At 40.6% G+C, this 26,250-nt stretch overlaps 1 protein-coding gene across 5 annotated transcripts in view; it reads left to right on the top strand.

Annotated features, from left to right (window-relative positions):
- The window catches only part of PID1 (phosphotyrosine interaction domain containing 1), a 225,796-nt gene extending 205,146 nt beyond the window's left edge, over positions 1 to 20,650 (top strand). For all 5 annotated transcript variants that reach the window (XM_025463327.3, XM_025463328.3, XM_025463326.3 and 2 more), the window contains one exon: positions 18,484 to 20,650. In XM_025463327.3, the coding sequence (XP_025319112.1) occupies positions 18,484 to 18,960 (477 nt within the window). In that variant the 3' untranslated portion in view covers positions 18,961 to 20,650. The remainder of the gene's footprint in view (positions 1 to 18,483) is intronic.
- Positions 20,651 to 26,250: the final 5,600 nt, after the last annotated feature.

The following is a 26,250-nucleotide window of genomic DNA, read 5'->3' as shown; positions in this document are numbered from 1 at the left end:
AAGGATTATGGGGGTGTCGTGGTGAGTTTAATTAGGTTAGAGATAGTTTTTCATTACCTTGGACTAAATTATGTTTTTATTTCATATTTTTCCTGAAAGAAAATTAAGGAGAAAAAATTAGGATTTGTTTTTCATAAGATTTCACCAGGCCTATTAATTTTCCCACTATGTACCTCTATGAGAAGAAGAGCTGGGGCATGTTTCCTCATGCCACAAAGTGCATTTTCATTTCTCTCCCTCTTTCACTTGCACACGCACACATGCATGCACACACACACATCACACATTTCTAATTTGGAGATGCTAACCTTTCTCTTAGCATTGACACTCAACAAACTTTGCTAGGAAGGGATTTCAGGAAGTTGGGGGAGTGTGTGTGTCTGTGTATTAAGACTAAGGTTTGACTGGTGAAAAATTGTGGTCTCCTTCCCAGCCTGTTGATCTTTTTAACTGAACCTATTTGTTCAATGGAAGGAATATATTGCCCTGCCGCAGTGTGGCTACTGGTAGGGTGAGTGGGTTCTTTGATGGAATCAGTGAGAAGCTCCAAGGGCCATTTTCTCTTTTAACCCCTGGATTGAATTGTCACCAGGCAGAGGAGAACAACTGTGGACAGAGACAGGCAATGTCAAGTTTAATTTGGGCCATCGGCACTTGAGGCAGGCAATAGAGGCCTTGCTGTCACAGAAGGAGGCTCACCTGCCAATTCTGTGACTGCACAAATTCAAGGAACAAGGAACGTTCAGTGACAATGCAAAGATTTGCTGCCCTTAACCTGAGACAGAGTCTGTGACTGACAGAAGGCCATGGGAGATGGCCGAGAAGAGCCAATCCAAGAAGGAAAGTGCAGGGCAAGCAGGGCAGGCATCTCGGCCTGGGCTGGAGATGCTTACTATTAATGGAAATGTCCTTCCAGATTCTGGAAACTCCTCATCATAGCTGGAGCTCGAAAGGGAAGGTTTTCTTTTCATCTCATTTCTACTCCAAACTCTGGTCCCCACCTGCTTGTTTCTTGCATGGCATCTCTGGGAATACACATGCCCACTGGTTACCTTCTGAGCACATTCACAGTTTTGTGAAAAAGAATGACCAAACAAAATAAGACCTCAAGCCAACTGAGGTAACAAAGGCCTGATGGTAGAGAAGCCTTGAACAAAGTGGGACAGCCCTAAACAAACTAAAACTACCACCAGCCTATTCCTGTTCCTTTTAGCCAATCAGTGAGGAATTTTAATTTTAAGACATCTTTGAGGGACGCCTGGATGGCTCAGTCGGTTAAGTGTCTGCCTTCAGCTGAGGTCATGATCCCAGGGTCCTGGGATCGAGCCTCACACTGGGCTTCCTACTCAGCAGAGAGTCTGCTTCTCCCTCTCCCACTGCCCCTCTCCCTGCTCATTCTCTCTTTCTCTTTCTCAAATAAATGAATAAAATCTTCTTAAAATAATAAAATAGGGATCCCTGGGTGGCGCAGCGGTTTGGTGCCTGCCTTTGGCCCAGGGCACGATCCTGGAGATCCGGGATCGAATCCCACATTGGGCTCCCGGTGCATGGAGCCTGCTTCTCCCTCTGCCTGTGTCTCTGTGCCTCTCTCTCTCTGTGACTATCATAAATAAATAAAATAAATATTTAAAAAAATAATAATAATAAAATAACTTTAAACATCAGGTTGGCTATATTTCAGGTTTCCTTGATGTCTTTATTTTCTCAGGATACCAGTCATTCGTTTTATGAATTGATATTATGACTATTACTATTACATTGTTGTCATTCATGCACCATTACAAATAGACCAACATCAAAAAGGAAATAAACTCCTTACATGAAAATAGCTTGAATTTTAAGACTAGGAAAATGGCAATGATGAGTATGTTATCATGCCATTAAAAAGTTGAAGGTTAAGGAGGGTTAACTGATTTTTATTCTTTTACTCTGGGGCTCACGCAGTGTGCCATATGCTGTTAACATGGCACCTGTACTTGTATTCTGGGGATCTAGCCTCTAACATAGGCTGTTACTGTGAATTCCCAGATATTTTTATGCAAGACAAAATGCAGGGAACTTGCAAGAAACCCAAAGCACTTGGGCAAAGTGAGGCCATCTGTGGATGGAGTCTACAGAGGTGAGAAGCCAGGGTGTCCTGAAGGCAGGTCCTCTCTGCTCTAAACTCCCCACAGTTTGAGCAAGTTCACTTTCTATGTGAGGCTAAAATGACCTTTCCCCTCTGGAAGTGATGAACACAAATACTCATCATCACTGTTTCCCCAAGGACAACTCAGTGTTGAAGAAAAATCAAGTCTGGCTTTCTTAGTCTACTGCCCTTCAAAGACTTTACAACTTTGATTTCGTATAGTCTCACAATTACAGTGGTTGAGAGGTGGCTATAATTGAGGAACATTTGGGCTACCTAACAAAAGGAGAGGGGATAGTGAGGAAGACAGTTGATGGGGTGTAGGCTGGAAAAGGGGGAGATAGTAGAGATGAGGTGGTGGATCCCACTTACATTACTCAGAGTTCTCCAGAAAAACAGATCCAATAGGATGTATGTATGTAAGAACATGGAAACACATCGAAGCTCATTAGAAGAATGTTGGGAGAGCTCAAAAAAAAGTCAATATACAAAGACCCATATGGGAAATCTGGTGCATTTACGGGGAACTTATGCATGTTATATAAAGAGACATCTCCTAAAACAATGTAAATAAAATTCTTCTTAAAAAAAAAGATCTACTTTCCTGGCTTGGATCTGGAAATCATGCTATTTGTATCTCTGCTGTACGTGTATGAGGTTTCTGGATCCTAGAAAATCAGACCCAATTCAAAGGATATAGAGTAGATGTTTTCCTTATTCTTCCCTTGCTGGCCACACAGACTTTCCTTCTGGTGACATTCACAGGTCTCCTCCTCGAGTTCCTTGTTGAGTTTTCTGCTTACCTGGGCTGTTGGTCCCCATGGTTCTTTGCCTCTGCTGAGCTAACCAAAGAGAAGCAATTTGGAGTCTGTCTACTGGGCAGTGATCGTACACTTTGCACTGCTAGCTAGTATTACTCAACTGTGGCTGAAAATAAGACTCTTCTGGCTGCCGAGCAGGTACTTCTTGAAAAATAACAGAAGAGCTTGTTGCTTTTCCTTAATCCATCAAGATTTGAAACCTTTGCTTCAGTGCAAGTGCACTCTTACTAAAAATAATTGTACTTGTTGAAACGGTCATTAATCTCAAAAGATTCCTGTGAGTCTGCTATGTTCCTTATTCTTATTTTCCCAACACTGAAAGAGAAACTTCTTTCTTTTTTCTTCTCATAAGAATACACTCATTAGCAATGACTTTAACCAGACTCTCTTCAAAGCTACAACATAAGCCTCTGTAAGTACTTGTTCCTCTATTTCTAAATATTTGGTATCACTCTTCTTTCTCACAAAGAAATCGAGTAGGAGAAATCTTGAGGGCTTTTTTTCAATGTGATAACTCTACTATGGAGGTGAATAGTAGTAGTTTTATCAGTCACAATATTTCCCTGAGCGGAGTTGAATAGTTTAATAGCTAGAAAGTTAGGTTCCAAGGTGACTTTTAACTCACAATATAAAAACATGATGGGGTAAGTCATTAAAAATTACTTTCACATCTTGCACTGGATTCTGTTTGGAAATAGAAGGTAAATAAGGAAAGCTCTTGAGTGATTACAGATTTACAGATCGATTATCAAAGGTGTTATTTCACACACACACACACACACACACACACACACACATGTGGTCCAGGACAATTAGAATAGTATTTGTCACCTATCACCAAAATAGATTGATCCAATAAGCAGGAAGAGGTGATGCTGATCAAAAACAGGTCCTTGGTTGAATGTATCTAAAAACTAAATTTAACCTTCAAGATTGTTTACTCAACTATATGCTATAAAAAATATCTTTTTCTACTTAAATTAGCACTGAGCCAGGTATTCATTGATCTTGTGTAGTTTTGTTTTGTATTATCAATTCCCTTCCAAAAAGTTTGTGTCAGTTGGTACCCCAGTCTTCAGTACATAAGAGGGTCTGTTTCTCCATAGCCTTGTGAACGCAATGTGTGCCATACTTATTTTTTACCAGTCTGGTAAGTGAGAAAGGCATCTCAGTGTAGTTTTAATTAACATTTCTCTAGTGATGAGTAGATCTTTTAAGTAACAGTGAGGTAAGACATATTCTAGGGGTTTCATTCAGTTTTCTACAAAAATATCGGTATTCTTGTTGACTATATATTTTTAAGTTATATAGTGAATATTTCCATTGTACATTTAAACAGTTGCAAAGGATATAATTTCTATTATATTTAAAATACTGTAATTTTATTTTTTCATTTTTTAAAAGATTTTATTTTTTAGAGAGAGAGAGAGAGAGAACAAAAAGGGGGGCAGGGCAGAGGGAAAGGGACAAACAGACTGAGCAGGGAGCTCGATGTGGGACTGGATCCCAGGACCCTGGGGTTATGACCTGAACCTAAGGCAGATCTCAACTGACTGAGCCACCCAGGCACCCCTAAAATACTGCAATTTTCAATAAAATTGCTACATGGCTCTTTAAATGTAGTCAGGATAACCTATGCACCAAACTAGCATCTCTTTAAAAAAATATCATGAACATACATTCTTTTTTTTTCTTTCAATTTATGCTAGTGTTCTTGTATGCCAGACATTGTTTTTTTTCCAGTTTTATTGAGAAAGAATTGGCGTACATCATTATATAAGTTTAAGGCATTCAGCCTAATAGTTTGATTTACATATATTGTGAAATGAGTACCACAGTAAGTATAGCTGGCACTCAGCTTCTCACATAGATACAATAAAAAGAAAAAGGAAAAGAGAATTTTCTCCTTGTGATGAGAACTTACAGGATTTACTCTCTTAACAACCCTCCTGTATACCATAGGGCAATGAATGTTAGCTATAGTCATCCTGTTGTACGTTACATGTCTAGCACTTAATTATAACTGGAAGTTCGTACTTTCTGACCACCATCCTTCACATTCCCCTCACTCTCACCCCTGCCTCTGGTAACCACAAATCTGATCTTTTTGTTTGTGAGGGTTGTTTTGTTTTGTTTTTTGTTTTTTGGGGGTTTGGGAGTTTTTCGTTTGTTTTGTTTTGTTTTAGATATCACATATAAATGAGAGCATACAGTATCTGTCTTTCTCTGTTTGACTTATTTCACTTAGCATGATGTCTTCCAGATCCATTCATGTTGTTGTAAATGGTAAGACTTCCTCAGTTTTTTTATGGCTGAATAATTATAAATATATATCACAACTTCTTTAGGCAATCATCAACCAATGGACACTTAGGTTGTTTCCATGTCCTGGCTATTGGGTCTTGGCAATGATGTTTGGATATGACACCTAAAAGGCAAGCAATGAAATAAAAAATAAGCAAGTGGGACTTTACCAAACTAAAAAGTTTCTGCACAGCAAAAAAATAAAATAAAAATAACATCAAAAGGCAATCTATGAAATGGGGAAAAATGTCAAACCACATAGCATTTGCATAACCATCTAGGGCGTTAATATCCAAAATATATAAGAACTCATGTATCTCAGTAGTAAAAACAATAACAACAATTAAAAAATGGGCAAAGGTCTTGAATAGGCATTTCCCCAAAGAAGATATACAAAAAGCCAAGAGATAATATATGAAAGATGCCCACATCACTAATCATTAAGGAAATGTAAATTAAACCACAATGAGATACCGCCTCATGCCTATTAAAATGGCCATCATCAAGAAGATAAGAGACAATAAGTGCTGGCATGAATATGAAGAAAAGAAAACCCTTATGCACTGTTGATGGAATTGTAAATTGGTAAGCCACAGTATGGAATACAGAATGGGGGATCCCCCAAAATTAAAAATAGTACTACCATGGGGCACCTGGGTGGCTCAGTCAGTTAAGTGCCTGACTCTTGATCTCAAGGTCATGAGTTCAAGCCCCACACTGGGCTCCATGCTGGGTGTGGAGCCTACTTAAAATAAAAAAAATAAAAAAAAAAGAAGAAGAAGAAGAAGAAGAAAGAAGAAAGAAGGAAGAAGAAGAGAACTACCATATAATCCAGCAATTCCACCCCTGGAAAAACACCAAAACAAAACAAAACAAAACAAAAAAACACTAACTGGAAAAGATATCCATACCCCCATGTTCACAACAGTATTACTTACAATAGTAAGTAATTCTTTAATGATCGTAAATTCTACAGCATTTCTTTTCCTTCCTAACAATCATAAATTCTACAGTATTTCTTTCCCTTCCTAGTCAGTCCTTCTATCCTCTCCTGCAGCCCCTGAAACCCCACCATATGTCATCCTAAAATAATATCAGTGTCTGTTTGAAAGGCTATTGACCACCCATGAGATTACACAGAGAATTGGATTTTCAGATCAGAAATTTCATCCAGTGCCAAACTTTACTAATAATTTCAAGGAAACAGTTGGCACAAGCAAAACAAGGTGAGATCTAGGACCATCAGTGAGGCTCTTTCAGTTCCTTCTTGCTGTACCATAAGTGGTCTAGCCCAGAGAACACAGGAGATACCTAATATTGTATATGGTTATGCAGAGGAGAACCTTTTAAACCTTGAAGCATTTCCATTTTATACTTAGTTATGTAGCTTAAGAGTCCTTTTCCTGGAAGCCACGTGCTGTAGCTCTACAGATTTCAGGTTTGTTTACTACGACCAATTCTTGGCAAATAGATATACCCTGCAAAGAGCATTCTATAGATAAGGACTTGCCTGCTAGCAAATGGCACAAAGTCTGTCATTAACAAGCTGACAAGGAGATGAAACCAGAGCATTTCTTTCTCTTCTAGGATCACTCTACCTTTCCCCCATAAAGGGAGAGAATGGATTTCAGAATGTTGTTTAATCATTTATTTCCCATCCTGTCGTATTTTATCTGCAAGGAAAATATGTAAACAATGGACATTTTCAAAAATTATTTTCTTTGACCATATGTCTTTAAATTTAAATATCTTCTTTGAGTTATCTGTACAATTAATATGCATATGCATTGATCAGAACAGCATAATTGTATTATAAATTTTGATAAATAATTATAAATAAGAGATAGCTTTATTAGAAAAACAACTCTTAATAAGATGGATGAGCTGACTTTTTAAATTAATATTTCTATTGGGATCATTGATTCACATGCAGTTGTTAAGAAATAACCCAGAGAGTTCCCCAACACTTTATCCACTTTTCTCCAGTGGTAACACTTTGCAAAACTGTCGTGTAATGCCACAATCATCTATGCCACCCATCTTAATTTGCCAAGTTTTACTTGAACTCATGATGCATGTGTGTATTTAGTTCTGTGAAACTTTTGCACCAGTATAGGCATATTTTCAGCCCCATAGGGAAGATTCTAAACATGTTCCTCACAACAGTGAGTCCTCATGTTGCTCATCTTTAACGGCACCCTCCTGTCTCCCACCCACACTCCACCCCTCACTCCAGCAACACCAATCTATCTGTTCCCTTCTCTGAAGTGCTATACAAATGGAATCATACAGGGTGTCACTTTTGGGGATTGTTTTCACCCAGCAGAATTCCCTGGAAATCCATCTGGTTGTTCCAGGTGTCAACAGTTCATTCCATGGGATAGCTCTGTCACCATTTGACTAAACCATTTGCCTATTGAGAGACATCTGGATGGATTCCATTTTTGGGCTATCACCAATAAAGCTTCCATGAACATTCACGTAGAGGTATTTGTCTGAACATAAGTGGTCATTTCTCTGGAATACATAGTAATTTCATCTTTAGTTAGCTTCAGTATACCTCTCTTGTTTCCAGCCTTCACTGGCCTTTGATTAAGAGCTCTAGACTTGCAGCCCATAGATTGGTGTGTTGATTTTATGACCTCCAACCAAGTGTCTCGATATGATTCTTTCTAAATGTTTAATGCCTTCTCTGGTCCATTTCTAATGAATTGTGCACTAAGGAAAATGAATTGATAAAGTGCTACAAGGACGAAAATTGGTGACATTTTTCACCTGCCACCGTGCTTATCCCTTGAATCCATTTGTCAGGATAACTCTCAAGCAATGTGCTCAGTATTGATTTATCATTTAGAGAATTTTCTCATTGTGAACATTTTGGGGCCTAGAGAGCTCTGCTGAATGTCTGTCCCTCTCCAGTATACCCCACTGAATAGAAAGCAGAAGGGGAGATATCAGACTTGTCATGAAATAAATTGCACTTGTGCCACTCAGTGAAACAATGCCAGGTTCGACCATCCTTGAGCCAGCTCGCCAGAAGGGGCCCATTGAGAGGATGTAGGTTTCAATGTGGTGTCACTTTTATTAAGTGACTTTGTCTTCAGGGGCACACTTCAGTGCCTTCCAGATAAATCGCTTCTGTCTTTGACAGTGACAATGACGATATTTCCAACTTCACACATCCAAGAGCCAATTGACAGGACAAATTGCACATTGGAACTGCTTCATAAGCACAAGATGGGGCACAGCATCTCAAATCTCTCTATATCATTGGAATGAAGTTACATGAATAAGAGAAACAAATCTATCACTTAAACACCTAATCGTGAGACAGAAGCTGTATTTAACAGCTGAAGCAATGTTCATCTCTTTATTAGAGTGCAAAAATAGTACTTAATTATGTTTTTGATATTGGGCTTTAGGAAATTCGCTTTCCCTGCCCCATGATGTACATTTACATAATAAAAGGGAAACATATCTCCACATAAAATTTCTATTAATATTTTTATAGATTCTGTCAACATAACACATAAAAATACTTGAAAATGATTAGTAAACAATGAAAAAATATTCTTAATATTTATGACCTTAGGAAAGTTACCAAAATAAGTAAATATCCCTAACAAAGAACATGCCTAAATGCACAGCAGAAGATATGCACTTTGGAATATCTGCTTTCTACTGCCAGGATTGTTGCTACTGTTAAGAAAAAAAATTAAAAGAGTAGGTCTGTGAGCCTTTCCAGGTCATCACCATCGCCTTTGGGGATAATAAAAATGCAGTGTTTGAGACAGGCTTACCTTAGGCCACTGGGCTCATCCTCTACATCTGGGTCAGCCAACTATGCATGGCCAAACAGATATAAGGCAAAGACTTCAAAGCACAGCTTTAAGGCAAATGGCAACAATTGGTCCTCATCCCTGTCTAGCCAAAGGACAGTTGGGTCTACTCCTGAAGAGGTCTGCCAAAAGGCAGGCCCCTGAGTGGTATCCAAGATTCACTTTGGAGAAGAAAATCATCCTAGTTTTGATGCAGGATCTGGGCTTCTTAGGGATGACCCACAGAAGTCCCTTCTGGTTACCCTTACGATGAGCCTGGAGGGTAACCAGAAGGGATTCCCAGGTCTGCTCAGAGCTGAGCCCAGGCTTCCTCAGGCTGGCCTTTCAAGGCTCTCATGTCTTTGTTGAGGGCTTTGTAAGGCCCTGTTTATTACCCTGCGTGTGGCTCCCAGAGCAATTCACATCACATGTTGTCTGGCTTGTTGGTACACCACCCACAAGGGCAAGGCTAGAGCCAACACAGCACATGCTTAATATTTGCTCTTTGGAATTGTTCTTTAAAATAAGGATTGTTTGCTTTGTAAAGCCCCCTTTTAAAATTCTTTAGGAATATGATATCTGAATATTAAGTATGCATTTTTGTCTCCTTGCTCCAATTATTGATACTAGCATCATCATTTAAATCCCTGAGCTATGCAAACACGTCTCAGGTTAAAGACAGTTTAACTGATTCCAAATTCCTTTTAGAATATTAAACAAGCCCTGGCAGAGTTAAACAAATCTATCTGTCACCTTTCCATGTTCCTGACCGGGTCTCAGTGCAGACACTTGAAGAAGTGGCCAGAGAGAAAGTAGATGACATAAGAATGAAAGAAAGAAAAAGAGAGAGAGAGAGAGAGAAGATAAAGAGAAAAGAGAAGAGAGAAGAGAAGAGAGAGAAGAGAAGAGAAGAGAAGAGAAGAGAAGAGAAGAGAAGAGAAGAGAAAGAAAAGAAGAAAGAGAGAGAGAGAAAGGGCCTTTTCAAAGGCCTTTGAAATCCTTTTCAAAGATTGGGGTACTGAGAAGAACCTTGTCCTTGGGGTAGAAGAACTGTGTCCCACGTTTTTCTCTTGTAGGGACCAGCTGTATGAATTAGGACCAATTATCAGAATCATCATCTCTGCAACAAAGGTGTAGAATTAGGCAGGTATGAATGGCCCCATTTAGCACTGAAAACTGAGAATGTTGATGATTTACCTTTGAACCAGCAGGAATTTATTGCAATATAATTATCAATACTTTGAGTTTAAACACTGGGGACACTTGCTATTTGGATCTCCAACATAAAGAAAGGAGAAATCAAAGAAAAGTAGAATAGATGCTGGGAAGCCTAAAACAGCTCATCATTTTACTCCAATAATTCAATAAAGGGAAATTGGTTTGTTGTGTGTAGAACATCCTGAGAGTGAAGACACAGATGTTAAGTGAGGCCAGGAACCCCTTTTATCCAGTCATGGGGGCAAATAAAGTCACCGATGGCGTTCTAGTTGCCAGGCCATTTTGTTTGGGAGGCAGAGTCTACCCTGGGTCTTCCACCTGCCTATCTTCTAGCTCCTACTCACCTTCCCTTCTCCCTTGATGCTCTTCCAAAGTCCCTCTCCTGCCTGATCTTCTAGTACAGCAACATCTCAGGAACCCTAACCACAGTCAATATAAAGACTAATGAGCCTTCATGGGACACAGCTTAATCCAAGGAATGGACTCTAAATGGGGATTTTTTTTTGTCCCCATTGTGCTGCATGAAAGACCTTTTTGAACCCAAGAGAAGTTTTCCAGATTCATTGAAAATGCTCACAGAGGCATGTGTGTGTTCTTCTCACTAAGGCTAGCCTTGCGCATGTCTATTGAGTTCTGTAACCTTCATCTGTGTACTGGGAATGTAATCCCCAAGAGGGCAGAGAATTGTACTGATTCTATTCACTAATATGCCTAGTTCCTAGAAGGTTCTCAATAAATACTTATTAAATGAATGTGCAAGAAAGAAATTTAATTTTCAAAAAAATGTCAATTTTCCAGCCCAAAGCTTATTACTTTATTTTTTTCCATAATGACTTCATAGATCTCACTGTGAGTAGTGAGATCATTTATGCTTCAATACCTTCTTCATGGCTTACAACATGTAATACAAGTTCAAGGTCAGTAATTAGCATTATGTCTGTCTTTGCATTGGGAATTGTTAGGTATTTGGCATGTGGATCCATCCCCACTCTTCAGAGTATCTAGTGGTTGCTTGCTTCTCTGTGGCCAGCAAGGAAGGAGACAATTCAAGCTGGGATTGTGAATCTCACTGTTCTGTCCCCTTTTTCCACAAAGTGCAGTAGAATTAATTTCAGAGAAGAGCTTGACTCTGCTGTTGGCTCAAGGTTGGCTCTTCTTTTTTTTTTTTTTTTTTAATCTGCCTTGTAACCCAAAGGCTATTAACATTCCCAGTCAGATATTCTCCTTCTTGAGTTCATGTCATGTTAGTTCAGCAGAGAACAGGAAGTCTCCTACAGAAAATGAAAGAACACCAAGGATTTTTATATCCCAAGAAAAGCTTCTGGAGAAGCTTTGATCTGGATATGCCATCCCGTAGAAACCTCACAGTAAACCTCACAGTAAACCTTCCCATGTGGTTGGGAAGCTGGGTTTGTCCAGCTTGGAGAGTCCAAGATACTCGGGAAGCCAGGTACTTGGATTCTTCTGTGATCATCCACTCCATCCCACTGTCCAGGCTAGGATGAGATGGGTCAGGGTCCTAAACAAGGAGTTTTCAGAAAGGCCAGAATGAAATGTTGCCTGGCCACCAGGAGGGAGGAAGGGTGCTGGCTTGGCCAGAAGGATCCATGTCAGGCAACCAGGGTTTGTTTTGCCACAGATGAAGAAAGAATGGTGATTCATGAATGGAGAGCTGGCTGAGCTGTTGGAAAAGTCATGGGTGGGAAGGAGAGCTTCTGAGGACACTAGTCTCTCCTGACTGACACTGGTAATGCTACAGACGCTCTGGCAGGCCCCTCCACTCCATGGCTTCTATGTATTTTCACACGCTGTGAATGTTCTCAAATAATTTTTTCAGTCGGGATTGGGCAAAGCCCATTCACACACATTGCAAACGTCTGTGTCGGAGGCATCAGTTTATGCCATTGAATGACACATGAGGAAAAACTTTCATTTTTTTTTTTTTTGCTCTGCTTGTTTATTTCTCTCTAAATGATTCATTCTTCATAAGTTTCTTGCCCAGTGCCTATTTCTGCAACCATAGAAAAGATGTTAGTATTTACTGCATATTTTTGACTGGTTCTTACTCCCCACCCCCGAAGACTCTTCCTGTCATCTCCCAAGTCCCTTTGTTCCTACACCCTGGGAGGTGATAACTTTTAAAAAAAATCTGTCTACCATTTTGGACATTTAGTGACCAGTTTAGTGACTCGATGTTTCTCTTCTACTCTGTGGCTCTGAAAGGCTGCAGCTCTTAAGGATGAGGCTCAGAAGGGACTTATTCATCTAGAAAACATTCACCTCTTTCATAGACGGGCAGGAGAACAAGATTCTCCTTGACCAAAACCTGACATCAGTGTACAGCGATGTTGGAGGCAAAACTTCCTGAAGCTGCCTTGCACATTGAGTCCTGTGTCTTTACTCCTAGGGAAGAAGTGCCCACAGAGGGGTGGGAAAGAAAGTCTCCCACACAAGGAAGATGTGGCAAGAAGCGATCTCTCTCTATACAGAGAGTACATCCCTGCCACAGCGCTGCCATAGAAGGATACAGAGATAACACGCTGTATTTGGAGGTTTCTGTTTATTGACACACATGGACCTTGTGGCCTCATGTCATCCATAGAGGACGTGCTGAGTGCAGGGCATAACGAAGCTTTGGTATTCTGAGACAATTGATTTTTTTTTTTTGAGTTTTTACTTTAAGTTTTCCCTTGAGAAAACAGAGCCATAGGTATATTTCTATTAAATTATATATAAAAATTTAGAGAGAAATTAATATTTTGGTATTAAAGTCTGAATAGTTGTTTTTGTTGTTATTGTTTTCTAGTGACTTAGAGTCAACAGTATGGACTCTGGAGAACTTACGGGAAGGTTAGCAAATCCACAGGCAGGTATAAATAGTTGACTTATGAGGGGAAAGTGCTCAAAATCAGGATTCCGGAACACGGGCCATTATGGTTGGTAACAAGGCTGATTTAAATGGGTCACTCTGAGGGGAAGCTGTTTTGGTATATCATATCATCATTTTACACCCCATTTTTAGGGAAGTTCATCTACATAATTCTTTTTCCATGTATCTTTAAGTATTTCCAGTTTAGCATTGTTTCTTTGTATTTATGTAATCTCTTAGGTTTCTGACATCATCAACTCTGCAAAGGTGACAAAACAGAGGCTTTCATTGACCTCCCAAGGTTCACCCAGTGACATCAGTTAGACCTTATAGGTCATGTGCTATGTTGACTATGTTCTGTATGAATCAGAGAGCATTTCACTAAGGAGACTGTTTGGAAGGGTTTGGACAGGGTTAGCTGATTTAATTGAAGAGGAGACTCAGCCAAGAGCCTTACCAAGGCCTTAGGTGAGCAGACCCTGGTACTATTGAGTAGTAGGACTGGAGCTGCTTATCTAGACAGGCCGCCATTTTCTGGCATGTCAGGTGCATGTTTGCTAATTTTGTGCTTCTAGAAAGGGCTTGTCTGTCCACCGCAGCCTCTGTAGTCTCCATGGTAGATCCTAATCAAGAGCAAACATAAATTATGGAAGCCCCAGTGAGCATTTGGTGTGCTTCTGGGCCCTCATCCATGTCACAGTGGAGAGTACTCATCCCCTAATCTGTTCTTAGCTCTCCTCCCTCTGCAGGCTGAATAATACTTTGCAAGATGAATCGAATGGAATATTCAGGATTAGTATTGGCAGAACACGTTAATGGTTCTCTTTCCACAGAAATCTTTTGGAGTCTGTAGTTCTTGAGATTAAACAGTTTTCTTTTATTTCATTTTAAGTAGATTATATTTTCTCGAGTTTCAGAAAATATATATTATAGACATTATATATGTATATAAATGACTTTTATATATGTAGATAAAGAATTTTGTTATTTGTGCTCCATTTTACCTGGAAATTTTAGAAGGTTTCTGAGTCTTACTTTCTGCAATTATAAACCAAGAATAAAATTGTAAAGAAATGCCTAGGCCCCTAATGGCATGGAAAAGAGTGTCATTACAAAAGCACCCCTTAAAAGAACACTGTCCATTCTTTGGGAAGAGCCACTGCATCTCAGGTGCTCGCAGAAATCCAAAAGCTCTCTTACAGTCAAAAGATGGGGAAAAAGAACAAGAGGCTAGTAAGTGAACTCAAAGGGAAACAGCTCTCATCTAATGGTGGCAGAGTGGCTCAGGAATTCAACAGATATCTTTTTAAGGTGTCTTTTCCATCCAGTCATCTTCACAAATCATCAGAATGTTCCTGAAAGCCCGGCACCTTGCAGGATAGAGTCTATGTCTGGATGCCACCACCTGACCTAGGGTTCTTATCTTTGAAAATGGACTAATAGTAATCATATTCCTTCCTGATGCACTGACCACAGGTTTGTCAACGAAGCCAGTAGACACCAAGTGCCTTTTGTCTAAAGTGTGACACAGACATTAGGTACTACTTATTATGTAGTACTTTATGTGGCTTCATTTGGCCATGTTATGTATACGTGGCGACTTAGAACCTCATGCTTGATGTGCAGTGTGCTATCCAGGTGACCCTGGTGAAACTGGGCCACTAAATGACGATTACCATCAAAATAATTTTAATACCAAGAGGTTACATCTGTATCCTGTGTTCCACCTCAGAGCTCCAAAATTGTTTTAATATATGTCTGCATATTAAAAGTAGCTCTTGTTATTATTAAGTTCTTTGGGCTCCTCATCTCTGCCCCACCTTTCTCTCAAGCGCACTTCCAAAATAAAATTTTATTTACCTTAAAATCTTCAGTTTTCAAGTCATAAATATTTATGAGAAGGATACATTCCTCTGTGTTACACATATTTACTACTATGAAATTATTGGTGGGAGTGAATTACCTACAATGTCTAATAAAGCTCTTCAAGCTCATTCCTTTATGTCATGATAGAAGACACTGGCTGTATAACTTTTTTAAATAGTGAGTGAGTGTGTGTGTGTGTGTGTGTGTGTGAGCTTAGAGCAAATTGAGATTTCCTTCCTCTGCAGGCTCTTGCTATCAAATATAAATGTAGTTATTTCTAGTTGCAGCAGACAGTAAGAACGATTGCACTTTTACTTCAAGCACTGAAACTAGTTTCCCCATTTTCTTTTGAATTTCCCAAAGTAAAGATGTCCTAGAAGGGAATGCTACATGGTACCACTTGGCCAAACCTGGAAAATATCATGCTCAGTGAAAGAAGCCAGGGACAAAGGGTGACATATTCTGTGAAGATCCAGAATAGGAAATCCATAGGAGCAGACAGCCATTTGGAGCTCACCTGGGACTGGGGGGAGGGGACAAGGGTGAGTGATGACTTCGTGGGTACCCTGTCACCCTTGGGGGGGCTGAAAATATTTTGGAACTAGACAGAGCTGGTAGTTGCATGACCTTTGACTACTAAATGCCACTGAATCACGTGCTTTAAAATGTGATGTGATGTGAATTTCACCTCAATAAAAAAGTAATAAAGCTGTTTAAAGAAAAGAATAAAGGTATCATAAAGTGCCACATACAGAAAGCACATTTGCAGCAAGTATGTAAATCAAGAACTCTTGGTTGTACATTTTCTCCACCCCAGAGCGACAGGAGCTATCCAGCCAGTGGCCCTCCTCTGAAGGCCAGGCACTTGCTTGTCTGTCCATGTCGTGTCCCCCTTCAGTCTCCTGCCACGTGTTGTCGCTCCTGGCTCTGTGACTGCGTCCCCATCGGGCTCTGTCTGTCCTGTCCCCTGATCTCCACAACCCCCACTCCCACCCGGGCCCTCTTGCCTCCTGGCTGCGCTCCCTGATTCTGCTACCACTGCCCAGCCCTTCCCGTCTGTTCTTCCTGGCATCAGGCAGGCCTTCCAGGTTCACGGCCTCGGTCACATCCAGGCACCTGCGGGACTCTAGAGCTGCAGTGGCATTCCCTCCCGAGCAGGGATGTGCCTCCTCTCTAGACCGCATGCAGGGCCGTCTTCTGAAGTTCAGCCTGCTTTCATGCAGTGGCAGGTGCCTCTCGTCTCCTTTCCAGGCTGTCCCATGCCCCTGCCTAATGTCTGGTCAGGCCACAGTGGCCTGTTTGCCCAAGTTGCGGGGAGTAGGGCTTTCCCCACTCAGCCCCTTCCTCTTCGGTTCCCGCCTTCTCTCACTACCTTCACGTGCTTCTCCTACCTGGCTTTTGAGACCCCATGTCTTGGAATCCAGTGGCTCTCTTCCATCGGCTTAGCTCCATCTCTCCCTCCTCTGAATCCTTGGGGTACTTTGCTTGTGTCCCTTGCCTGCCTGTTTCATGGTCTGCCTTACGTTCTAGTAGAGGGTTCGTGGTTTGCCCAGAATCACCCACCTTGTGAACTGTGGAACAAGGATATACGTCTCCACTTTGCCTGCTTCAAAGACTGTGCTGCCAACAAATACCAATCATCTCCTTCCTATGGGCTTTGGACCTCTCCATCCCCCCGCCCCCGCCCCCGCACTTTGCCAGTGTGCACAATAGCTTCCTGACAACTGTTCCTGGCCTGTGCAGCAAGCCCTGTGCCTCTTTTTTTTTTGTCACTATGTGACACTTCTATTTTTTAATTTTTTTTTATGATAGTCACACAGAGAGAGAGAGAGAGAGAGAGAGAGAGAGAGAGGCAGAGACACAGGCAGAGGGAGAAGCAGGCTCCATGCACCGGGAGCCCGATGTGGGATTCGATCCTGGGTCTCCAGGATCGCGCCCCAGGCCTTTAGCAGGTGCTAAACCGCTGCGCCACCCAGGGATCCCGCCCTGTGCCTCTTTATGAAGAAGTTATATTTTTAAGGGGACTGTCCAATTAACTCTTGCTTAAGAGAGAAACAAAGCATGAAAAAATGCAATTGTCCTTAGTACTCCGCTTCTATGTTCTGCATTTTTTTTTTGTATGTGGCCTCTATAGCCCCACTAAGCACAGACATTGATTGGAATCATTGTACCCAAATCTCCTTTCTCATCATTTCCATGGACCATTTTCCGATCTTGTGTTCCTCAAACTGACAGAATTTACATCTGTGTCATTAATTTTGAACTTAATTATATGCTATTTCATGTTATTTCTTAAATGATTTCTTCAGTTTTATGTGTTTCCAGAGTGCCGGTGGTCCAAAGGTAGCCATCTCATGCATTTTGATGAATGAAAAAAAAGAGAAAGAGAAAGAACAAAAATCCCTTGGATGGATTTGATGATAATAAGTGTTTTAAAAGACACTACTTGAGGAGCACCTGGGTGGCTCAGTGGGTGAAGCAACTGCCTTAGGCTCAGGTCATGATCCTGGGTCACTGGGATCCACTGGGATTCAGCCCTGCATGCGGCTCCCTGATTAGTAGGGAGTCTGCTTCTCCCTCTGCCTCTTCCTCTCGCTGCTTCTCATGCACATGTGTGCTCTCCCTCTCTCAAATCAATAAAATCTTAAAAAAAAAATTAAAAGTCACTATTTGAATCACTTGGAATTATTTGCCTTTGTTTTCGTACTGCCCGTCTAATCTAGCTATTTGATAAGCCAGCATTCCAGTCTTAACCCATCTGTGAATCTTTCAATTATTATCTCTATAACCAGATGCCCATCAGTTCAAAACTTGTTTAGGTTGAAAAACAACTGAACATTGCTCTATTTAAAAAATTATCTTGCTGGTGGTGGCAGGGGAAACAATCATGTTTTAAGCCATAATGAATATAGAACAGTCTTTGTGTCCTTGGCATTTGCTAGAAGCAAGTAGCTTAAGTGAAATCAAACACTGAGAGAATTGTAAAGAGATAAGGAGACAAGTTTAATAAAGATTTCCTTTCTCAGATGCGGCATCCTTCTGACTTCTTCCTGCCATTAAATTCTGCTTGTGTTTGGTTGAAAATAAACTTCAAAAACAGCTTTATGATTTTAAAGAAATGCCAAATTATGTAAAAAGATCATACTGTTACTCTAATTTAAATTTTAAAAGGGGGTAGGAGGAGGGAGAGTGGGTCTCTAGAAATTAGATTTTTTAAAAATCCAACTGTACTTAAGGCATTGTAACACCTTTGCCAAGAGGCCGACTTGTAAGGAAGTAAAGTAGAAATTCTGATGACAGATTTTTATTTATTTATTTATTTGTTTTTAAGGGAGCTGGAAAGATGTCTCTCCACCCGCTCAGAGTGACGTGTGACTGTCTGAGAACATCTGGGTGAACAACAGGAACGGAGAGCCTAATATTGACCTTTGGCTTTTTCTTCCTCTCTTCCCTCTGCAGGTTACCTATCTGGGTAAAGTCCCCACCACAGGCATGCAGTTTCTGTCGGGCTGCACAGAAAAGCCAGTCATCGAGCTCTGGAAGAAGCACACGCTAGCCCGAGAAGATGTCTTTCCAGCCAATGCCCTTCTGGAAATCCGACCATTCCAAGTGTGGCTCCATCACCTTGACCACAAAGGTGAAGCCACGGTGCACATGGATACCTTCCAGGTGGCGCGCATCGCCTACTGCACCGCCGACCACAACGTGAGCCCCAACATCTTCGCCTGGGTTTACAGGGAGATAAACGATGACCTGTCCTACCAGATGGACTGCCACGCTGTAGAGTGTGAGAGCAAGCTCGAGGCCAAGAAGCTGGCCCACGCCATGATGGAGGCCTTCAAGAAGACTTTCCACAGTATGAAGAGCGATGGTCGGATCCATAGGAACAGCTCATCGGAAGAAGTTTCCCAGGAATTGGAATCCGATGATGGCTGAAGGAACTAAGGACACTTCAGCAAGGCAGCATTGGTCAAGGAATTCAAGATGATAGATGAATAAGCAATGATTCAAATTTGGGAAGAAAAGACTGCCAAACGATTGGCCCACCAAGCTTTTTAAATTCAGAAGAGCAATTCTAAATCTAAAGAAATGTATCATTAAAGTAATTACATTACATTGAAACCTGCTGCTGCTGTGACTGTGAGGAGGGTGGGTGGGCAGATGGGGAGGAAAGTTCTAGACTCTCTTCTTTTTCTCCCCCCACCTCATTTCCCAATGCCTCCCTGTAGGAGACCTCCATGCCAGTTATCACCACTCTCAGGCAAATACGCTGCGGCTGTTGTTTGATGGCCCGTTCCAATTTGCCTTATGAAATCCAACAAGAATGTTAGATGCACCTGTAGGGTCCCTAGTCGTGATGGGGGGTTGGGGGGTGCAGGCACAGGGGCCGCAGAGCTAGAGAAACACCTCAGGCTCATCCTGAGAGCCCCTCTCCCTGGCATGTCTCAGATTTTCTCCTCAGTAAGCAAATCAGCACAGCCTTTATTGAGCTTTACAACTAACAACCTGATAGTCGGCAGTTAATTCACAGTTAAAGATAATGCTTTTATTTACATAAATATATCAAGTAGTACCCCCTTATTGTATTCACTTCATCTATTTTCTTAGAATACTTGCGACTACTAATAGCTGCTTTCCTCATCCCTCCTCATCCACCGTCTTCCCCCTTCCAACCCAGCCAACGTCCCTAGGGGATGGATTCTCAGCATACACCGCAGGACGCAAAAAGGGAAGAAAATACCCAAGCAGATAAACAATCAAAAGTAGGAGTTTAAAACGACCACCACAACCAGAGAAACCCTGGGAAAAGGGAATAGATGATCAGTAAGTGAGCAAACTCCATGTAGGCTGTCCTTTGATCAATTCGGATTTCTGGTAGCCTATTTAGTTGATGGTCCTGTCTGATGAATCCTTCATGGCAAGCTTCAGATCTGATTGGGCATCACCAAGGGAGCCTTGCCCCGATCACTCAACACTGCACTCGAATAGGGAATGTGTTCTATACACCCGGCTTGTCTAGAGAAACGGTGTCCACCTTAATCTAAAGGGAAACCTGACCTCGTCATCTTAAAATTGGTGATCGCTTAGGCTCAAGAGTTGTCGGTTGTTCACTGTTTCTATTGAGATATTCTCACAAAGAGAGCCTGAGATTTCTCAGTGTCATGGATCTTTAGATATGAGAAACACAGAGTCAACACTGAATGAAATTGAAAGTTTTGATTCAAATACATACATTTAAGGCCAGGAGCAGATGGCCAGTTTTCCAGGTCATGCTGCTCCTTGATTCAAGTCTGTTTCTAATCCCGGGAATGTTAGGGGCACCGGGGCACCTTACAGAAGCCTTAAATGAGAGCTCATCCAATCCAGAGAATACTGGTGTCGGCGTTTTGGTCTGTGTATCTGCGTGTCCGTGTATGTGTTTGTGTGTGTGTACATGTGCCCCCGTGTGTGGGTCCAGTTTTAAGGCATGTAGAATAAGCATGGAGTCGTATTGAGAAGAACTCGCCTCTTGGAGATATTGCTTGCTGCTCTACAAACACATGTAAACTATTCTTTAGCATAAATGCATTCATTCTTTAATAAAAAATATGTTTGCATTAATAAAGCTGAGGACTTTCCTACTTTATACGTCTTTCCTTCTTTAAGTAATGAAAACCTGAAGGACAAAATAGACCAACTTGTGTAAATAGGGAACTCTACCTAAAAAACCTGTATACCTGGTCATAAATAACCCATTCCTTGACTGTGCTTAAAAATCTTGTTTTATTTTCCAATGCTCAACTTATATTTAATTACTGCCCCTTCACTGAGATGGTATCATGCCAACCACTGAAATAGTTATTCAGTATGGTGGACTTAGTTCAGAGGAGAGTCTTCCAGAACGTTTTGCGAGCGATCACCATTTATAAAATCTTGTGTTCCATCTTGGGAGAGAACCTGTGCTGAAATCCTGGAAGGTAAACACAGAATGATTCCCTCTGACAGCACTGGTTAAAAATGTTTCCTGCAGGCCATGATTTCTCAGAGCGACCCCATTAATCTAGCAAGGCAGGTGGCCATGGAGCCCGCATGTCTTGAGCAGTGCCCTTCATGGACTCCGTAACCAACATAAAGCCTCCTGAAGTGAAAATATGAGAGCCCACTGAAGAGCAGCACTCAATTAAGAATTACCACCCATCTCCTCAAATTCAAATGGCATTCTCCCTCATTGACCTTTCCTCAATTTCAATTTCACTAACTCGTCCTTGAATATGCCTCTGAGTGGGAGAGAAAAAAAAGAAAAAACCCAGCCAGCATATATTTCAAAGCAACACCATTTTCCTCTCACAGTAAAAATTAAATCCCAAGTGCATGTATGGTTATTTATCTCAGAGAGCGTTTGCTGGTATTTTGAGGGGGGGCTACTGAGTGTGACATGCTAAGTAATTGGCTCTCGTAATATTGCTGTGAGCTTTTGCTTGAGATGATTAGTAAGCAATTTAAAGATAAATACACAACGACATCTTCCAAATAGCTAATGAAGTCTTTGGGGACAGCCAGTATTAATTCCCCTCGGGGGGTGGGGGGTTACAACTTGCATTTTTTTTAATGCTTTGTGTTCTTCGTTTCTGTATTATACATTCCACACTGGTGGTCACAAAGCTTATGTTAACTCATAAGCCCCCCAGAAATATCCTGTAGGTGGATTTGGCAGTTATTTTAGAGATGAAGAAACTCACTGCTAGGATGTGTTTGATGGAGACTTGGAACCCTTTGATTTCTGGTCCAGGGCTGTTGTTGTATTTAGGCAAGATCTACCTCTTTGGGATTTTTTTTATTTCTATTCTCCTTAAATTTCCTAGCTAATTTTTTTTTTTTTTAAGATTTTCTTTATTTATTTTAGAGAAAGAGAGCACGAGCCAGAAGAGGGGGCAGAGGGAGAGGGAGAGAATCTCAAACAGACTCCCTGATGAACATGGAGACTGACCTGAGGCCCTACACAGGGCTCAATCTCACCACCCTGAGCTCATGACCTGAGCTGAAACCAGGAGTCAGACCCTTAGCCTAACCGACTGAGCCATCCAGGTCCCCCTCCTCTAGCTTATTTTAAATTAGCATTCTACACTACTATAAATAAACATACTTTGCTGTTTGTTTCCAAGGATTTTTAATAACAATAGAAAAAATTTTAAAAGCAAACAAAGGCCTAGGAAGTTTTATTTGAGCACAAATAACATAATATGAGATTTTACTTCAGTATTTTATTGGCTGTGCTCAATAGACAAAATACTCTTTCCATCCCTATGGAACCAAGATGAATGGTATTTTGTTTTTCTCAGGACATATTAGAACACTGAGTCACGCCTTTCTGCTAGAGCATCCTGTAATTTCTCTTCATTCACTGCATTTTAAATTCTGTATTTATTTGTATGATTACCGAAGTATTTGTTTAAGCCTCTGGGGTGTAAGTGTCATTAAGATGGGGATTTTGTCCCTTTTGTTCACATTTCGTCTCTAGTCATAGATTACAGAATTTGTGTTTTACACTTGTTTTTGTTTATTTCTGTTGTTGAAAACATAGAGGGGTATTAGGGGAGAGTGATTTTATTTTTCCAACAATAGGAAGCGCATGAAGACAGCTGATTTTTCTCCAAATTTGTACTTCAGAAAACATTTTTTCTTTGTTCTCTCTTTTTCCTTTTCCCACTTTTTTTCCCCTTCTTCCCCTCCATCCTTTTCGACTTTGATTATTTATACAACAGACTTTCTCTGATTTTAGCAGGAAGAGCATATGTGCTGAGATCATGTTTTAGTTCATGATCCATTGATGCAAAATTTGACAACATTGTCAAACACTTCAGATTATCCTAATTTGCTCTTACTTGTTATTACTTCTCAGTCAGATGGGGCATGATGGCAATTTAATTCGTCATAGCGTACTATTCTTAAGCACTCCAAAAATGTGTGATATATCTCTTCATCTTCTAGGTACACCCTAGACTGGACTGTGGTGAAGGTGAACGTTCCCTTAATTGCCAAATTCTGATTGATCTTCAAGAAACTCCTTTTAGACACCCAGATTTGGCTTTTAGAGTAATTTTATGGGACACAGTTGTTCAACTTAAGAACTCTGGCTGCTTCTTTTGAAGAGGTACCCTCTGATAATAGTTACCAGAAGAGAACTATGTATGGTGCATAAACCCCAAGCTTAGAAAGAAAAACAACTGCATGGGTAAAAGCAAATTACTAAAGGAAGAAAAATCTAAACCATCTTATTTTGGACATTTACAAATAAACTATAATATTTTTTTAAACGAATCTAAGACATAATCTTGCACACTTGAGCAAAGACCAACATTCACAGAGAGATTTGAGGAGAATGTTTCTCTTGGAATGTCCTAGTAAGATTATTTTGGGTTTTGCTTAAGCACCCAAAATTGGTTATTCAACCGTAATCTGAATAGTTTTTGCCTAGGAAACCTATGACTATCATTTAAAAACATTTTTAAGTTCCTACCACATTTTCAATAGCTTAGCTTAGAGGCTACTCTAAGAAAGTACTGAGGTGATCTGAAAATGGATTTGCTGAAGTATTACACATTTTTAAGCCCTTCATAATAAATTACCAACAATTCTCAATACTTTTGCGTCTATAGAGTCATTTAACAATTATTTTCTTAATAAAAGATGTTTCATTCCATTATGGGCCATTTAAAATGCTATGAGATTTGTAAAATAAAACATGATCCTGTGTAGGACCTACTTGATTTCAGACCTTTCATTATGTGATGCTGGTTGCCATTCCAGAACATTCTTTGTCCTTTTGGGGGCAAAGCCTAAGAGATACATTTAAGGAAATACCCACTTGTCAGAAAGAGCTAAGAAATGACTCCTTTCCAGGGTCACTTTTTAATGTAAATTTGGGAACAAGACCAAGATTGATCACAGACATGAACTAGGGCTTCTGATCCCAATTTTGCACAGAAAAAAAATCTAATGATAAATGTTACATCCATAATTGGATTATCTTCACACGGATGCTCTTATGGTATAAGAAGATTTTAATATGGGGGGCCTAGGATGGAATTAGACCTTTAATTTTAGTCTTTTGCCAAATTATCTTCTTGCCTTTCTCCATTTTAATTGCAACAGCTTTTCCTAGAATTTAGTACTGCACTTTCAGAAACTAGTACAGTAAAACATCATTAATTTAGGTAAAACTAATTAGGAGTTGGTGGTTTGGGGCTTGAAAAGCTCAAGTTTTATGTTTATTTTTAATAAGCAAAATAAATAGGATGAATAGCATTGTTATTGGAAGTGTTTGCCTGCTTGGGAAAAACTGCTTCCACATATTACAATAACAATTTACTAGACATGGTGTAATTTCAGCATAAGTAGAAGCTGGTACAGCTGAAATTGAGGCTTTGATGTGCTGGTTTCAAGCCATTATTCTTTATTTATTAAAGCAGGTTCTCCACTAAGCAACAGATGGTTAATGCAATTCTAGGACTCAGAGCCCTTGGAAGTAAAAAAAATTCCTCTTCTACTCATCATTTATATACATCTTTACTTTCAGTTAGTATAACTCTTTGATCTTATCAGCATAACTCCCTCCAAAAATGAAATGAAACGCTTCCTGTTTCTCATAGAAATATTTCTATTAAAATAATTGAAATTATTTTCTGATCATCAAGCTTTAATAATTTTCTCCTTGCGACTCGTTTTTTTCTTACATTATTAAGACACTAAATTATTGTGGATTACCTTATGAAGCTCAGTGCCTCATCAAGATCATATAAGTCAGTTATGACCAATTATGGTTAGTGGTCTGGTTTGTATTTAAAGTTTAACATTTTACTTTTCAGATACGGGAATGCATTTAGGATTTGCAGAGTTCCACTACCAATTTGATCATCATGTTAGCTCCGCATGGGTGGGGTATGAGGTTCAGAGGGTCTCTGCACTCTGCCCAAGAGGACGTGATAGAGAGACCAAGTGGGCAGCACTGGATCTAGCCCATGTTCTTTTAGCAGAGCCTGGCCCTTGGCATGGAGAGCATGGTGTCAGTCCAGAGGAAGAGGCACCTTTTTGCAATCCATCAGCCAAGAGGAATTTACCTTTGTGTAATAATCATCCTATAAGGTAGATAACTTTTCCATCAGGGTAGAAATTTCTTTTGTGAATGAATAGCATCTTAAAATAGCAGTCCTGAGTTATATCTATATCTTTGTTCTCAATGTATTCTTTTCAGATACGTGAAATAGCAAACACTGGACACTTTTCACTATACCACATGTTTCGTAAACAAAAGGAGGGCACATGAGGCCCACCAGTGACCTTCTAGAAATCAGCAATAGCTCTTGAGTTCACATTCTGGAGAGGAGCCATCTTATCTAAAGTTGCCTAACTTTTAGGCTCAGAATCACAGCGGGTGTGAGCTTTAAGTCATCACATTCAAAGTGCTATTGTAGGAAAAGTTGTAAAGCATCAAAATCATTGTTCTCTTAGAGACATTTCTTCTCTGTGACTCTTGAAAGAAAAGAGTGAGGCATCCCACGCGTTGGGCAACCTCAGAAAGTGGAAGAAAAATTCATTCTGGGCGACTCCAGGGATGCCAGAGAGCCTCAGAACCTGAAGGTACAACTTGGCTCCTCTCTCACTCCCTGGGACAGATCTCTGAGGCAGAAGTCTCATTTATTTCTTCTGCTCTCTCAATTCAGTCACTGACCCACACCTTTCCCGTGGCTGGAAGTGTCACAGCAGAAAGAACAGAGGTCAAAGAACAGTGGCTTCCAAAGAAGTGAGGAAGGAACCCTGTGTCACCCACAATTTGGTTTCAGTCAGACCAGCTCTGTGAACCTGAGATCACTTCTGGACTTGGGACATTCATCTTTTGTCTGCAAAGGGTTCCTGAGAGCCCTCAAAGGCCACAGTAACAGAACTTCTCTGGATTACTCTTCTATTTCTGGGCAAGGAAGGAGAATAGCTTCTTCTTTTTTAAGATTTTATTTATTTATTCATGAGAGACATAGAGAGAGGCAGAGACACAGGCAGAGGGAGAAGCAGGCTCCCTGTGGGGAGCTTTATGCAGGACTGAATCCCAGGACCCTGAGATCATGACCGGAGCCAAAGGCAAACACTCAACCACTGAGCCACCCAGGTGCCCTGAAAATAGCTTCTTACCTGAACAGAGAACCTCCAGCCCCACCATTCTTGATGCCCAGAGCTCCTATTGTTCTAAAACTG

The sequence above is a fragment of the Canis lupus genome, chromosome 25 (genome assembly GCF_003254725.2).
Source record: "Canis lupus dingo isolate Sandy chromosome 25, ASM325472v2, whole genome shotgun sequence".
NCBI classification, from domain to species: domain Eukaryota; kingdom Metazoa; phylum Chordata; class Mammalia; order Carnivora; family Canidae; genus Canis; species Canis lupus.
This window is presented reverse-complemented; position numbering and strand designations above follow the sequence as displayed.